At 32.5% G+C, this 15,705-nt stretch overlaps 1 protein-coding gene across 1 annotated transcript; it reads right to left on the bottom strand.

Annotated features, from left to right (window-relative positions):
• Window positions 1–9,916: 9,916 nt before the first annotated feature.
• LOC109618002 (neuronal acetylcholine receptor subunit alpha-3-like) lies at window positions 9,917–11,607 on the bottom strand. Its single transcript, XM_020065188.3, has one exon. It carries the CDS (start codon window positions 11,410–11,412, stop codon window positions 10,171–10,173), a length of 1,242 nt encoding a protein of 413 aa, XP_019920747.1. The 5' UTR covers window positions 11,413–11,607; the 3' UTR covers window positions 9,917–10,170.
• Window positions 11,608–15,705: the final 4,098 nt, after the last annotated feature.

Genomic DNA, 15,705 nt, shown 5'->3' with positions numbered 1-15,705 from the left:
CCTCATTTCTTTTAAATAATTCTATTTAAAGATGAACTCTACACAAAGTTTTTCAGAATAGAATTTATATGTTGAATCTTATTTTTATTCAAAGTTTAAATTTAAATAACGGTATGCCCTCGCGATATTGAAATTTGTATATGGCCTTCATTCGGGAGAACTATCAACCCATATCACATGACTGTCATTACCGTGGACCACACAAAGTGCTTAACATGTACAAAGTGGCTTTAACATTTCTTTTTAATAATAATAAAAAAAAATTACATGAATATTTTTTAATAGTATATTTTTTAACGTGTACATCCCTTAATGTTTTTAGTAAACATGAACGGTGCTGCGTGACCTCCATGTCTTATTATTTCAATTTCATACTGATATCATACCTAGAAATACTACATTGAATTTATTTGAAATAATTTATTCAGAATGATTTTAATTTAGATTATATTGTTTCTTATGATCGTGTAAAAAAAATTGTGTTTTTATAAGCAAAATGGTCATTAAAATTATGCGATTTTATAAAGATAGAGTTTTGTCTTATTCATGATCGTTTTGCATAATAGAAGATTTGATGTACATAATCTGCTTGGTTTAAAATACTGGCGCTATATATGTCAACACAGAGTGCAAAAAAGGTCAAATTAATGCCCTATAACTTAGAGGGATAAACAAACGAGACCCTCCCTTTTTAAGCTCACCTGAGTTGGAAGCTCAAGTGAGCTATTCTGATCACATTTTGTCCGTCGTCCGTCCGTCTGTAAATTTTTCACATTTTTAACTTCTTCTCTAAAACCGCTTGGCCAAATTCAAGCAAATGTGGTACAAAGCATTCTTATGAGAAGGCAAATATAAATTGCAGAAATGAAATACCAATCTTCATTCAAAGCGGAGAAAACCTCGAAACTGTAGAAAAAGGGGGTGCATTTTTTAAAATCTTCTTCTCAAGAACTACTGAGTCAAATTCAACGTAATTTAGCATATATCATTCTTATGGAAAGGAAAATATAAATTGCAAAAGTTAAGAGCTCATTCTGTTTCAAATTTCAGTAATTTACGAAAATAATAAGAAGACAGAGAGAATGGGGTCAATCAAACTTCGGGCTCGATGTTTCATATATCAAAAACCACTTTAGAGGATCAGTCTATTAGAAGCAGCCATCTTAGAGTTGAACGGAGATGAATTTAATTTGGTTGTTGTACAACAATTTACGTGCGAAGGGAATATTTGAAACATCCAAAATATATTTGTGCCGTTAATGTGAAGTAAATTGAGGTTAAATATTTCATTGCGTTGACATTTTCATTTGTGACGGCTTGTATTGATTTTCGTTTAGTATTTTTAGCTCACATAGACAAAGTCAAGGGGAGCTTATGCTATACCCCCGGCGTCGGCGTCCGGACCTGGTTAAAGTTTTTGTTGTTCTGGTCCTAACTTCATCAAACTTGCGTGGATGGTTCGTCTTATGATACTGATGCACCTGACAGGCTTGAATGCTGAATCTGTGCCATAGGTTTCGGATGCTGAAGGAGGTTAAGGTTTTAAGAGCTGGTTAAATAAAGTTTTTGAAATAGGTGCCCTCTGATGCTGATATCTTAGTTATTACTTGTCCTTGCTTCACCAGACTTCCATGGATGGTGCATCTTATGATACTGGTGCACCTGACAGGCTTGAATGCTGAGTCTGAGCGATAGGTTTTGGATGCTGGATAAAGATAAGTTTTTTGGAACAGGTCACTTGGTGAATAGTTGATAGTACTATTTCAAACGTACATAGTTGATTTAACTGTAATATGAATGAATTGCAGAGGTAGCTTCAGATGCAGAGCTTGATCTTTAATATCAAGGATGCTAAAAAATAAATCTTAATTATTACAGGTCCTAGCTTCACCAAACTTGAATGGATGGTGTGTCTAATGATACAGATGCACCTGACAGGCATGGATGCTGAATCTGAGCCATAGGTTGCGGATGCTGGAGGAAGTTAAGGTTTTAACTGCAAGTGCCCTATGATGATGATATTTTAGTTTTTACTGGTCCACACTTCACCAAACTTGCATGGATGGTGCGTGTTATGATACCGATGCACCTGACAGGTTTGAATGCTGAATCTGAGCCAAAGGTTTCGGATGCTGGATGAGGTTTAGTTTTTTGGAACTGGTCACATATTTTATAGATGATAGCTTGCAATGTTGATTTTACTTTATTATAAATTAAACGCAATTAAATTAAAGTTGCTTCAGATTCAGAGCCTGGTCTCCATTATCAAGGATGCTAAAGTAATCTCCTACCTCACTCAAACCTGCTCGATAGATAGATGTGTTTGTTGATAAATAATATAACATGATTCCTATGTTATAGTATTGTATGATATAAAACAATATTGTTTGATATGATACAATATAATAGCATGTTTTATTATAAAAATTTATACGATACAAGATGATATTGTATCAATTTTTTGGATATTTTATGATATGATATTGTATCATGATATTGTTATGTAAAGTATTGTATATTATGATACAATTTGTATCATATTCTATTGTATTATCAATTTATTATTTTATCACATGATACTATTACATAAGATATTGCAAAATATAATATTGTGTCCTATGATACAATATTGTTTTGTATCGTACAATATTGTATAATATGATATGATATTGGTTTCTGTAATATAGAAATTTATCACATAAAATTGTATTATATGATATTGTTAGATTATATAATATCGTTCCATACGATATTGTATGATATGATATTGGTTTATATGATATAGTATTATATCGCATGAAATTGTATTATCTGATATCGTAATATATATTATTTTATCATATGATACAATATGTATAATTTAAAAAAAAAAAGGGGATTTTATAATATTTTACTTTATCACATAATATTGTATCATTTGATATGATACAGTATTGTATCAAATTATATTGTATTATATGATAAAATATCATATAATGTATCAAATATGACAGTATAATACAATACAATATCATACTATATTATACAATATAATATCTTGTTTTCCCTTGGACTGAAATGTCACATTTTCATTGGTTTAGACATAGCACGTGATTGCCTCATATATCTCTATATTTGTTCGATGAGAAATAATATGAGGCAATATGGCCGTCATTGGCCGACGCTTACCTTACTCATTTTGACATTTCATAGTATTTAATACATAAACCCGGGCTGTAGGTTCTTAAAGTATTTGGAGTAGTTGCCCTTTGAAATTCTTTAAAATTAGAGTAGTTGCCCTTAGAATATTGACGTCACATTGTTTTGTCTGGAGCAGAACAAAATGGCAGCGTCGAAATTTGCTCATATCTCTGCAGAGGAAAGGGAGAAAACTTTTAGAATTGAATAGCAACAAAACATTGTAAGTGAACATAGGTGAAGCAAAGATTTTTAAAGAGTATTTGAAAGGTGAGATTGAATTTTGAAGAGTTTAAATGAGTTGGACGAGGTGTTAGGCATCTTGTACATGGCTTTGCGTAGATCATCGCTATTTGTGAATAAATATGTCGCTTGATAGTCCTCGGGAAAACAAAACACTTATTAGGTTAGTTACTGACTCACTACGAAAATATATTGGGTTGATCAATCTCATAGACGGCTCGGCTTCGCCTCGCCTTCTATGAGATTGATCAACCCAATATATTTCCGTAGTGAGTCAGTAACTAACCTAATTAGTAATAATATGTTTCAATGTTATGATGTATTATGTAATATGATTGTAATATAATACTATATTGTATTATATATTGTGATATTGTATTATGTGATCAAATACAATAAGGTATAACACAATACAATGTCATATCATACATTACATTATTTATCTCATCATTGTTTATTACGGTATTTTTTTGTATTATATGATATCATATTGTAAATATGACATAATGCAATATTTAATTTTATATTATTGTATTGATTAACATATGAACATATGATTATCATAAAAAAAATTAACAGATGATATACGATATTTTGTCAAAACAGAATCCATGAATATCCAAGATCAGAAAGTATGATTTTCATATAAAATGATAAAGGTGGTCTTATGAAGGTGATGTCTCATAAGGGTGATGCTCCGTCTCGGTTAGTAATCTGTGATTACCTATGTTTTTAACTTGAGAGGGACCATCGTCTTTATTTTAGAATTAAAAAATTTTACGTGTAGACCGGTTAATCAGACAGCTCATTGTTTCCATGTACATGTACCTGTGCAAAATATGATGCACTAACAGCATATTATAGAACATATTCATTATGTTGGTACATGTAATTCGGTACGATCTCTACGTAATGGGTAATTGATTAAGATGCTTAGCAATTTAAACTTTAAGAGAGATTATTCTCATTGATAGAATTATATATATATATATATATATATATATATATATATATATATATATATATATATATATATATATATATATATATATATGTGTGTGTGTGTGTGTGTGTGTGTGTTTGTCTGATGAAAAAAATTGAGTTTTTTCTTAGTCTTAGTGCATTTTTCTCTTGTTTTAATTGTTTACAAATTTCTATAATTTTACCTGAGGGTCAAGCTGCAAGTAATAAGCAAGACACAGAGCTGTATTTTAATGCAGCTATGCTGAATAGGAAATACCAAGTTTAAAAATCTTAAGTTGAATATAATAACTCAGGTGAACAAAAATATGACTTACACTAAGCTATGTATCTTGCATATACTTCTATGATTGACGATGAAATTTTGGTTGATCAATAGAAATGTCTTGCTAAAAGGATGATATGCTGTAACTACTTTCTAGTGACCCTTCTTCAACGATGAGTTGCATAAAATCTACACAAATTTTTGAGAGTTTTTCGGACACAAGTAAATGAAAACGACGTCTTTTAAACAGTTTCCATAGTCCTGACAAATTATTATTATAAAAATAAAAGCATTATCGTTAGTCTAAAAAAAATAACTGCAACAGAAAATCATCTTTCTTTGTAGACATTTGTCTTTTTTTAATATAGATGAAAATATCGGTAATGGATGGGCGTTAGTACAGTAGAGCGACATGCCTGCCAATATATTACTTATAGCCCTTTAACATATGTGACAACAGTTTTCAGTTAAGTTTATTCTGCAATCAAGTGAATAAGGATATGAAACATCATACGAAATGAATTCATGTCTCACTGGTAAATGACAACCGTTTCAAAATGAGAAGGCTTATTATAATATTTTTCATTTGAGGAATTGAGCGCATTCATTCTGGTGCATTGAGGCACACCTTTTTTCTTTCACATATAGAGACAGATTTTTAAAAATAAAATACAAAAACGAGTAAGTAGTAGAGGGAGAAAATGTACATTTGTGCTCTCATGTATTTCAATTGTTTCATAAATTAATGGGGATGGGGGCTAAAGTAGAGGGAACTGGAAGTTAACCATGAAAACCAAATGAAAATTTAGTTATTTATATTGCATATTATCTTATTTTCGGTTAAACTGGTATTCCATAAAGCTAAATATGTCAAAGATTAAGTATATGCTAAAATGTGTAAATTCGGATATCCATTTTTGGTTAATCTACTGAGGGGCAAAATGGCACAATATCCTTTGAACGCCAATATACAGCCACTATTGCTGAGATGAGCGATGTGGCCCATTGGGCCTCTTGTCTAGATTTTTAGGTCATCTGAGGTCAGTAAACTCAGGTGACCTATTGCTATCCGTTTTCGTTTTCAAAAATGTTCTCTAATCAAACATGTGAGGAAAAAACTGGTTGCATGGATATAATGTCCATGAAGCCCTCTACCAAAATTGTGAAATTCATGGCCCCTGGGTCGGGGGTTCTGGCTCTAGGGTGGAGCCAATATGGCCATTTAGTAAAAATGTATTTAATTTTAGAAAACCTTTTTCTTTACTCCCCTTTAGATTTGTTAAAAACAAAAAGCATGATTATGATGACCCTGAAGCCCTCTACCAAAGTTGTGAAATTCATGACCTCTGTATCATGGGTTCAGGTTCTAGAGTGGGGCCAATATTGCCATATAGTAAAAATGAATTAAATTTTTAAAAATCTCCTTCTTTACTCCAAAAAATGTGGGGAAAAAACTGAATACATGATTATGATGTCCACTAACTCCTCTACCAAAATTGTGAAATTTGTGACCCCTTTGTTAGGGGTTCAGGATCTAGGGTGGGGCCAATACTGCCATATAGTAAAAATGTATCAAATATTAAAAAATCTTCTTCCTTACCCCCATACATGTGGGCAAAATACTGAATAATGGTTATGATGTCCACTAACTCCTCTACCTAAATTGGAAAATTCATTAATCAGGGGCTCAGAACATGGGGGGGGGGGGGGGGGTATGACAATATAGTGTTAATGCATATAATGTTTTAAAATCTTCTTCTCTATTCTTACACATCTGTATTAAAAACTGACTTCATAATAATGTTTACCAGGAAGTCCTCTTCTAAAATTTCAAATATAATGTCCCCTGGAGTATGTGTTTTGACTCTAGGGCAGGGTCAAAATGGATGTTTAGGTGTTAAGTCATATAATGTTTAAAATCATCTTCTTTACTCCCACACACCTTAAAGGAAAACTGAATTCATGATTTTGTAGACCAGATCCTTAAGTTTTTCACTAAAATTATAGGTTTTATAGTATTTTTTGAAAGATTTCAGGCAGGGAGAATCGTCATTACAAATTTATATTTTTTCTACTCCAGAATGAAACCCAATTAAATGAATATATGGGACTCCTCGACAAGTTTGTGTATGGGTTATATGCTACCCTAGTTGACCGTTAAGGTTTAATTGCCTCTTGTTTATTTATACTATTTTTTTACTAAAGATTTTATTGAAATAGTTTTTTTTAAAATGTTGATACAGCCACCATTAAAAGTTTTTTTTAAATCCCATATATTCAATTCAATTCTTTAAAGCTAAGTTAAAAAATTGATTTTATATACAAGTAATGCATCGTACATATTACATGGAATTTGTCTCAATTTATATTGCGCCAGAGTTACAGCTCTAAATAAAAACTATTGGGACATCCTCTTTATATAGTGCATTTTTCACTTAACATCTAAAGAAAATTGAGGCACCAGCGGTGTTTGCCTATTTATATTTAAATATTTAATCGTACGATGGCCTAAAATTATATAAATATACTTTGCGTCATTTTTCACGATATAAAAAGTTTTTCATTGAAAATGAAACAGGATATAATTTCTGCGTATTCAATAATTTGCGATTTTAAATTGATCATCGCTAAAATTACCGGATATACGGTATAACAAATCTGATCATTTATTATTTATCCATTTAAAAGGTTTTTTAAGGAGAAAAAAACGAATTTTTGTTTCTCTGACAATGAAAACCATGCAGCAATGGTTGGTCAATAAGCAATCATTGTAAATTTTTAGAAAATAATTATGATTGCGATAGCATGACCACTTAGCCATGGATTTGAAGTGTACAAGTAATTCAAAAATTGCAAACAATTTAACGTTAAATCGATGAAATACAAAAGTTTTTCTTTAACTTTTGAACATATTTCGCCAGAATGGAGGAAAGAGTAAAGGTCAAAACCCTACATATCATAAACTAGTAGAACAACTGATTGAAAGTTGAGGGCTGGATCGCACTGAAAGCTTTTTCGTCCTGATGACGGTCACACCAACATTTAACGCCGTTACATACTAATATGTAATGAATTAAGAAAGGATTCACCGTTTATTAATTGTCCCTTTTTTCAACGTGCATAATTACATTAAAGTAAATATATTATAGTATTATATTGAACAGTCGTCAGGGATTGCTTACTCTTCCTATGTTCCTTATCCAACCTCTTATCTTTTTTGGGTCCGTATTGCTCTGCTTTAAATGCGTATATCGCTTTATTGGTCGTTGAAATGGTTGACAGTTTGTTATTATCATTTCTTATTACATACATCGATCTGCATATTACAAGTCAAATGATGTGACGTTTCGCCCGAAAAATGACAAAGTTTCTCCAATATTTCCGAAAATAATAATATGGTTACAAAAATATAACTGGTAACCATAAATAATTATTGTTATATATCAAAATTTCCACACGATGTATTCACATCCTATGGTAAAATTTGCATTTCTTTTTTCATATGATTAGTCGATAAGACTTTCATCAATAAAACTAAGATTCTGTAAAATACCTTACATAGGCCTCGATACCGGGGGGGGGGGGGGGGGGGGGCTTTGCAAAGTTAGAACCAACCATCAGGCACATAGCATCAGGGAGGGGCCAGCCTCCCTCCCCCCTCCCAACTTTTTTCTTACAGCTAATATAATTGTTCCTAAAATTTACCTTAAGAAATTTAAGTATTAATAGTGATAAAGAGAATTTTCTTTTTTTTTTTTGGAGTTATTGTTATACTACCTCCCCCAAGCCCTATCCCCCCCCCCCCCCCCTTTTTTCGTAGAAAACCCTCGGCAAACAAATTTTGAGTGTCATTTATTGAGTTATAAGCGAGTTACAGAGCGTAAAATTCTTTGACATTTAAACGAAGCTTTTGTTTACATTTTGAATGTCAAAGTAAAAATTTAAATTTTTAAATTTAAATCTAAAATAAATGTGTTAAAGGTTAGGAAATGTTTATGTATGCTTTAAATGAATTAAAAGATAGAAATATCAGCTTGAACAAGAGGCCTATGGGCAACATCGCTCACCTGAGGAACAATAGGTATATATGATAAATTCAGCTTAATGGAGTCACAATACAAACTATCTGGACAATGTACAATAATATATGTAGATCCTGTATAAATAAAATCCATTTTTCCCCCTGGATATTCTTATGTTTATAATCATTAGTCCCTTTTCTAACAGGATGATTTTATAGTCATATCACATGTTGAGTATTGCAGTTCTCAAAAGATCCTTAACAACAGTTTATATATGGGATATAAAGTTACATCAAACTCTATACCTTCTTGTGAGTCCCAAGAATTGATCTGGGGCCAAAGTCCTAACAATTATAAAGAATCATCTGGCTCATTAGAATAAGATTTTTAAAGATTTACTCTATATATTCCTTTGCTAAACTTTGACCCCCATCCATTGTGGCCTCACCCTACCCCGGGGGTCATGATTTTCACAACTTTGAATCTACACTACCTGAGAATGTTTCTACACAAGTTTCAGCTTTCCTGACTGATTAGTTTCTGAGAAGAAGATTTTAAAGATTTACTCTATATATTCCTATGTTAAACTTTGAACCCCCATTGTGTCCCCACCCTACCCCCGGGGGTCATGATTTTCACAACTTTGAATCTACACTACCTGAGGATGCTTCAACACAAGTTTCAGCTTTCCTGGCTGATTAATTTCTGAGAAGAAGATTTTTAAAGATTTACTCTATATATTCCTTTCAGCTCAGGTGAGCTAAAAAGGTTTTTAATTGGTAAATTGTAGCTATATACACAAAAACAGGGCACTCACGAGCTTTGTTTACATTACACATATTTGTGAGCTCTGTATCTTGCTTAAAACTTTAAGATTGACTCTCAAATGTCATTTGAGCATTAGATATGCATTTCTAAAGCATTGTATATAAAAAAAAAATAGAAATATAAAATTTAACGAAAATCGTGACCATGACCCTTTAAATTAAGTATGTTGTTATTTCTTTACGTTAATTTCTTACACGAATTAATAGTCAAAAATAACATTTAAGTTGTGTGCTCTTCTGACTTCCCATGAATACCCTTTTGGGTTTTTTTTAGGATATTTTCCGTTAAAAACTCAAGCGTTGAAATAGGGCATTATACTATTTCTAGGAATAAAGTAATTTAATTTAAAGCTTTTGAACAATACTTTATACAATAGATTGTTAAAAGTAGTCTTGAATACTTTAAATTGCTAAATTTTAATGTAATAATACCATAAAAAAGCATCACAGTTTTAAAGTAACAAGTATTGTTTGGAAAGGGATAAATTTTGTGTAGTGGTTGATGGTGCAAGCGCTGATAACCATTTCAAAGATGTGGAAAGTAAGGAATATTTCAAATTAGAATGTTTTGGTTGATTTCCAATCATTATCCATTATGATCAATAAAACTGTTAAAGGGGCCTTAATAGGCCGTCGGAAGAAATGATTGTTCAGATCACGACTTCACAGTCACAATCACAAAAAATACAACTCCAACTGTGATTACAGAAGACATGCTGCTTATGAAACAAATTGTGTCCAAACGAGATGACAGTTTTCTCCATGTTAGGGACAATACATCAAATTTATTTTGTTTGTCAAATTCTTCCACGTTTTCTAATTCGATGCTTGAAACATGTGCTTCGACAAATGTAGATTTTTTTTTACAGGTCGCACAAGTAAGGATATTATACATTTTTCTAAACGTTGGGGGGATTTCTTTATTTTCGTCTTTGTGGTGCAGGCGCAGGATAAATATCGTCAAAACACAAATGATTGCAGAGATAATTAAATACACAGTCAGCACGTACCCAATCACCGGCATAGGTTCGGAATCTTGCGGAAGACCTTCTGAAACAAGAGTGATAAAAACCGTTAAGGACAATAGGCAATTGATGGCGTATCCCACGCGCTCACCACTGTCTGATGGCAACATGAAAACCAATGTGTTCAAAAATAGCATCGTGAATACTGGGATCAAAAGATAGATAACGAAATACATAGGCCGCCTCTTCAGGTTCAGACTGAACACTACGACGGAGTAGTACGACAGATATTCAGATCTTGTCTCTGTAGATACCAACTCCCAAGCTCCGTTTTCACTGTAATACGTTAAATTTACAGTTGGTTTTAATGGATAAATCATAAATTTATCGGTAGTATAGTCCCAGGCTACGATTTTAATTTCGCAGGTTTGCTTGTCAAAAGGAAAATATGTTGTGTCAAAATCACAAGTGGTTTGAAACCTATCAGCAACATTCCAGAGCGCGTAACCATTATACCAATATCGTATTTTAGATTGTGTTAAACCGAGGAGACCAACATTAGTTGACATCGTGTTAATGAGAGTCATAGATGGCTTCCACACCAGAGATTCGTCAATGTGTAACAATGTCGTGTCTCCGTATGAGAATGGGTTCCAGGTGATGATATCGTCCCACCAATTAATCTCAAAAAGTCCAACAGTGATCATCTTGCTCGAAACTTCGTCTAGTTTGGCAATTGTTCTCAGATAAAAATATAAAGTAGCATTCATGGTATTCCTCTGGTTTTGAAGGGGTCTGCAATCTTTGTTGTATCCTTTCAGAGTTGTGTTGTAAAGGTTGTTATATTCTGTCAATGTTTCGCCAGAAGATGGTCCTGGTAACACGATCAACGAAATAACGAAATAAATATTGACATATAGTACTGCCGTCATTGTAACTCGTTTTTCCTATAATGATTTCTTCAATTTGATACGATTTTTGCCCACGGAGTTAAGACTTTAGTAAATCTTAAAACCTTTAATAATTCCTTCTTTACCAATGTGTGGCAGTTTTCATGCTATTTTGAATTTGGACTGAAAATTCATTGGTTGAATATATCTTCCCTGTGTACACTAGGTAGTGTTTAAAAACGATTAGGTGTTGTTCAGCTGTATTTTAACTAATCCGTTATGAAACATTCCATATAATAGTTACGGTAATGCAAAAAAAAGTTAAACCCGATCAGTTCGACGAGCAAAAACGTTGCTGGCATATTGTGATTGAAAAGATTGAAAAGGAGATGTAATGCTTTGGAACTAGACGAGGATCAAACCGAAAAATAAAAAAGGCTTGCCAAATATATTCAAGAACATTGCACTGGCAATTACACACTATCGGGTTTTATTTAAATAATATCATTTATAATATTATCTTTTTTTGTCATCGGTAGATGACATGTTTTGTCAACATGTTTTGTAAATTGAGAGAAATCCAAAGTAGCAATTTTTAGATAATATTTTTCTTCCTAGCTAGTGCCAAGATCTTGTTTCAGATTTAAATAGATTTCAAACATATGTCCTGTAGTCTATGAATAAAACAGTTTAAATCTCAAACTGTCGACCCTGAGATAAGTATTGTTGGTAAATGACTAAAACTAATTGCTTTAGGTTGTAAAAGCGTACGTTACACTTCTTAACACAATTACAACTTATAATTGTTAAAACAAATAATTGAAACAAGGCATTGGATTGGTAACAACGGGAAGGTTGAGAAATAATTGTTTAAAATCTGTGTACGAGCAGGTCCTAACACAGGAGCCTAATGTCCTAACGTGGAGGTCTAATGGTGTAGGTGTCGGACAAGTATATACGGTGGGGGAGGGAAATTGAAGTAGCAGAATAGTGTAAGCCTTCTGTCTTACGGATCCAATTGAGGGTCAGCTCAAACTTAGTGATAACAAGTACAGTATTTCTTTCTCAAGCGGTTTTTTTAAAGCGTGATCGTATAGTTACAACAATTAAAAGCAGTCCTAATCAAAAAGTCTAAGAATCTCTATAAGCGGAATCTCTCTATCAGCGGCCTCTTTCTGCTCAACATCATTATACATGGGTATATATAACAATTTACATATGATGGACAGTTTTGACTAGTTCGGCCCATTTACGACGATCATGAGTGAACATTTAGTGTTCAAAATTAAGAATAATAGTTTATTCCAAAAGAAAAGAAACAGAACCGTCAAAACTGCCAATCAAAGAGTCTGGATGCAGGATTTGAGTCTCCGAGTCCTGGGTCTCGGAGTCCCCCCCCCCCCCCCCCCCCCCAGTATGAGGCATCACTCTCTCATAATACGTTCATTCATACATGGCATAAAAGGTTACAAAGGTTAATATAAAGAATACACAATTTATGACTCAATATAGATTACCAGAGCTATCGTTGCAAACACAGAATCGCCAAATATGACACCTGTTTTTAAACTCTCAATTTGGATATTATTATGCCCGTATTATTCACCTGGCTTTATAACATCATTTAGGAATACTACGCATTGCTACAAGATTCACAGAGTTCATTCTGTTAATTATCCTTAGAACCATTCAGTGCGCAGCACCTAGGTACACATAAATATCATAGTGACCATTATTTAATACTAGCAATTTAAGGTCATAGCATGGCTATCTGTTTACAATAGATTGATATTTAAAATGAGCAAAGAGAGCAGTAAGCATTGATCCTGGATCGTCAAACAAAGAGAAAATTCGCATTATATATATAGAAGTGACATTTTTCTTTAAAGTATTACATGTGTCATTTGATATCAATTAGTTTGTTGAGATAAAAGCGCTGTGTCCCATTGGCTTCTTTTCTGCGAGTTTTAATGTATGTCCCTGGTCCTCTTGTTTCATTTCTAGTTGAGAGTATAAAGTTTTAGACACCTGGAAAAAGTTCTTTGGCTCTAAGTTGTCATTTATTAATCTTTTAATCTTTTAAGATAAATATTTGATACAGGCATATGGTATCCTTTTGTATTTGTGTTTACTATGATAAACTGTTGTGTGAAAGAAATATGGTAGTATTCATTGTGCGATATTTTTGTGTAGTTAAGGGAAATAAAAAAAATAAAACTTGTATAATACTAAGTTGGTTGTGTGTAGGTGTGTTTTCATAATGGCATGTATAACTAAATTGAAATTGAATAAAAAAATTCTTTGAAACTGCGAAAAGGTAAACTTGGGAGTAACAAATTTCATTTGTTTTAAATTAAGGTATTAGTAACTGGGTTTGATTGCATTTAACGAGGCCGGGTCTAATTAGTTCTGCCCTAGATTTTTTAATGAATTTTTTTACCTGAATTTCTACTGATATAATTATTATTTTAAGATTAAAAAATAAGACATTTACCACACCGTTTGTTTAGGGGGTCATCTCAAAGTTTGTTAATCTTTAACATAGGACCCTATGGGATTTCGCTTGAAATGTATCAATTTTGCACATTTTTTTAAACTTCTGCCCTAGGGATTTCTTTTTCTGTTCTACATATTAAAGTTATTGCTAAAAGGCATCAAATGGTCATATAAAAAAAACCTTTTACCGCCTGGTTTGTTCCAGGGGTCTTTTCAAAGTTGATTTTTGTATGCCCAATTTCCCAGATTTGTCAGATAATGGCTATTTTTTATTTGACAAAGGCGGAAAAGGTGATCTTTATAGTATTATTAAAGCCTTCAGACATATTTAAGTAATAAAAAAATATATAACATCACATATTAAGGGTCATTAATATAAAATACATGGTTACTGTCTTGAAATTTATGAATTAAGCTATATTTAGGCGGGTTAAGAAAACGTGACAGAGGGTTTGGCCTGCTGAACTCTCTTCACTTTTTCGACCCGAGCCCAAATATAGCTTATACTTCGAGACAGTTATGTTTATTCCACAATATAACATTAATTTTACGCATTAAACGAGCCATTTTCAACAAATTTCGCTGAATATCTGCAGATAAAACTATCACGCCATGGCGTCAAACAAGCAAAAAGATGACGTCACAATACAAATGAAACGCTGCGCGAAAGCGTGCGTACTCGTTCTGTACTCGGCCTCGTTAACTCGAAATACTGATGTTATTAGATACATGTATAACTAAACATTCGGTGTAAAAATTTATTTCTTTAGTAAACCTTAAAGATAACAATGATTGATAAAGCAGACACAAGCAAGTCTTGAATAACTTGTCTTTATACTAAACGAGGTTTAGAGACAGACATGTGCTCAACTTTATGTCAATGGTATGACACACAACCTGAATGTCATAATGGTCATTTTAAATTCTAAAAAAGGATTCATATTTACGAAAATATAATAGAATACACTGTGTCATGCAATAATTTTTCGTTAATATAAGCTATAATTTCAAAATAAACAACTAGAGCAAAGCTCGTTGCAAAGCAACGAGTGGGTCTTCCGTTAATGTCGGAAGTTAAGCTGGAAGTTCCTGTAAGAAGCAGAGCTCTTGAACCAATAACAAGAGTAACTAAAATAAAAAGATGAAAAAAATCGAATTATTTCTGGTACGACCTAACAAAATCCGAATGATTTTAAGTACGACTTAACAAAAACCTTCCTGATTTCAAGAACGACTTAACAAAAAAAATCCGAATGTGTTCAAGTACGACTTAACAATTAATTTTGTTACGAGTTAACTTTACTTTGAACATTCCGCTATTTTTTAAACCAAGGACGCGGAAACAAAATTTCCGGAAAAATCAATTTTCAACCCCGATATCTCTTTAATACATTGTCCGATTTTAAAACGGATTTCAGTGTTAGGATCAGATTAATAAGCTCTACAAAAACCGTATACTTTTTTTGTTTGATCAAAAAATTTAATTTTTCGAAAAATTTGAATCACTTCCGGTTTCGACCGGAAGTGACAAAATAATTTTTTTTGTTAAAATGCCATAAGTAAATCTGCAGATTTACAATCACAGAAAATTTCAAGTCTTTATGAACAACCGTTTACGAGAAAAGTTCTGGACAAAATCACTTTTTGAAAATTTTATTAAAATGACGTAACTAGAAAACGGAAGTGACTTAATGACTGAAAGTTAAAAAGCTTCAAGGGACAAGAATTTAACATAATCCCTGAAAATTTCTTGCAAATCGGTTGAAGAGTTTTTGAGATATAAAGCAAAAAAGAAGTCAGAAGGAAAAACAAGAAGAATAACTAGACACGATCTCGTTG

Source organism: Magallana gigas, chromosome 5 (assembly GCF_963853765.1).
Source record: "Magallana gigas chromosome 5, xbMagGiga1.1, whole genome shotgun sequence".
In the NCBI taxonomy this organism is placed as follows: domain Eukaryota; kingdom Metazoa; phylum Mollusca; class Bivalvia; order Ostreida; family Ostreidae; genus Magallana; species Magallana gigas.
The sequence above is the reverse complement of the archived record's forward strand: the minus strand, read 5'-3'. Positions and strand labels throughout refer to the sequence as shown.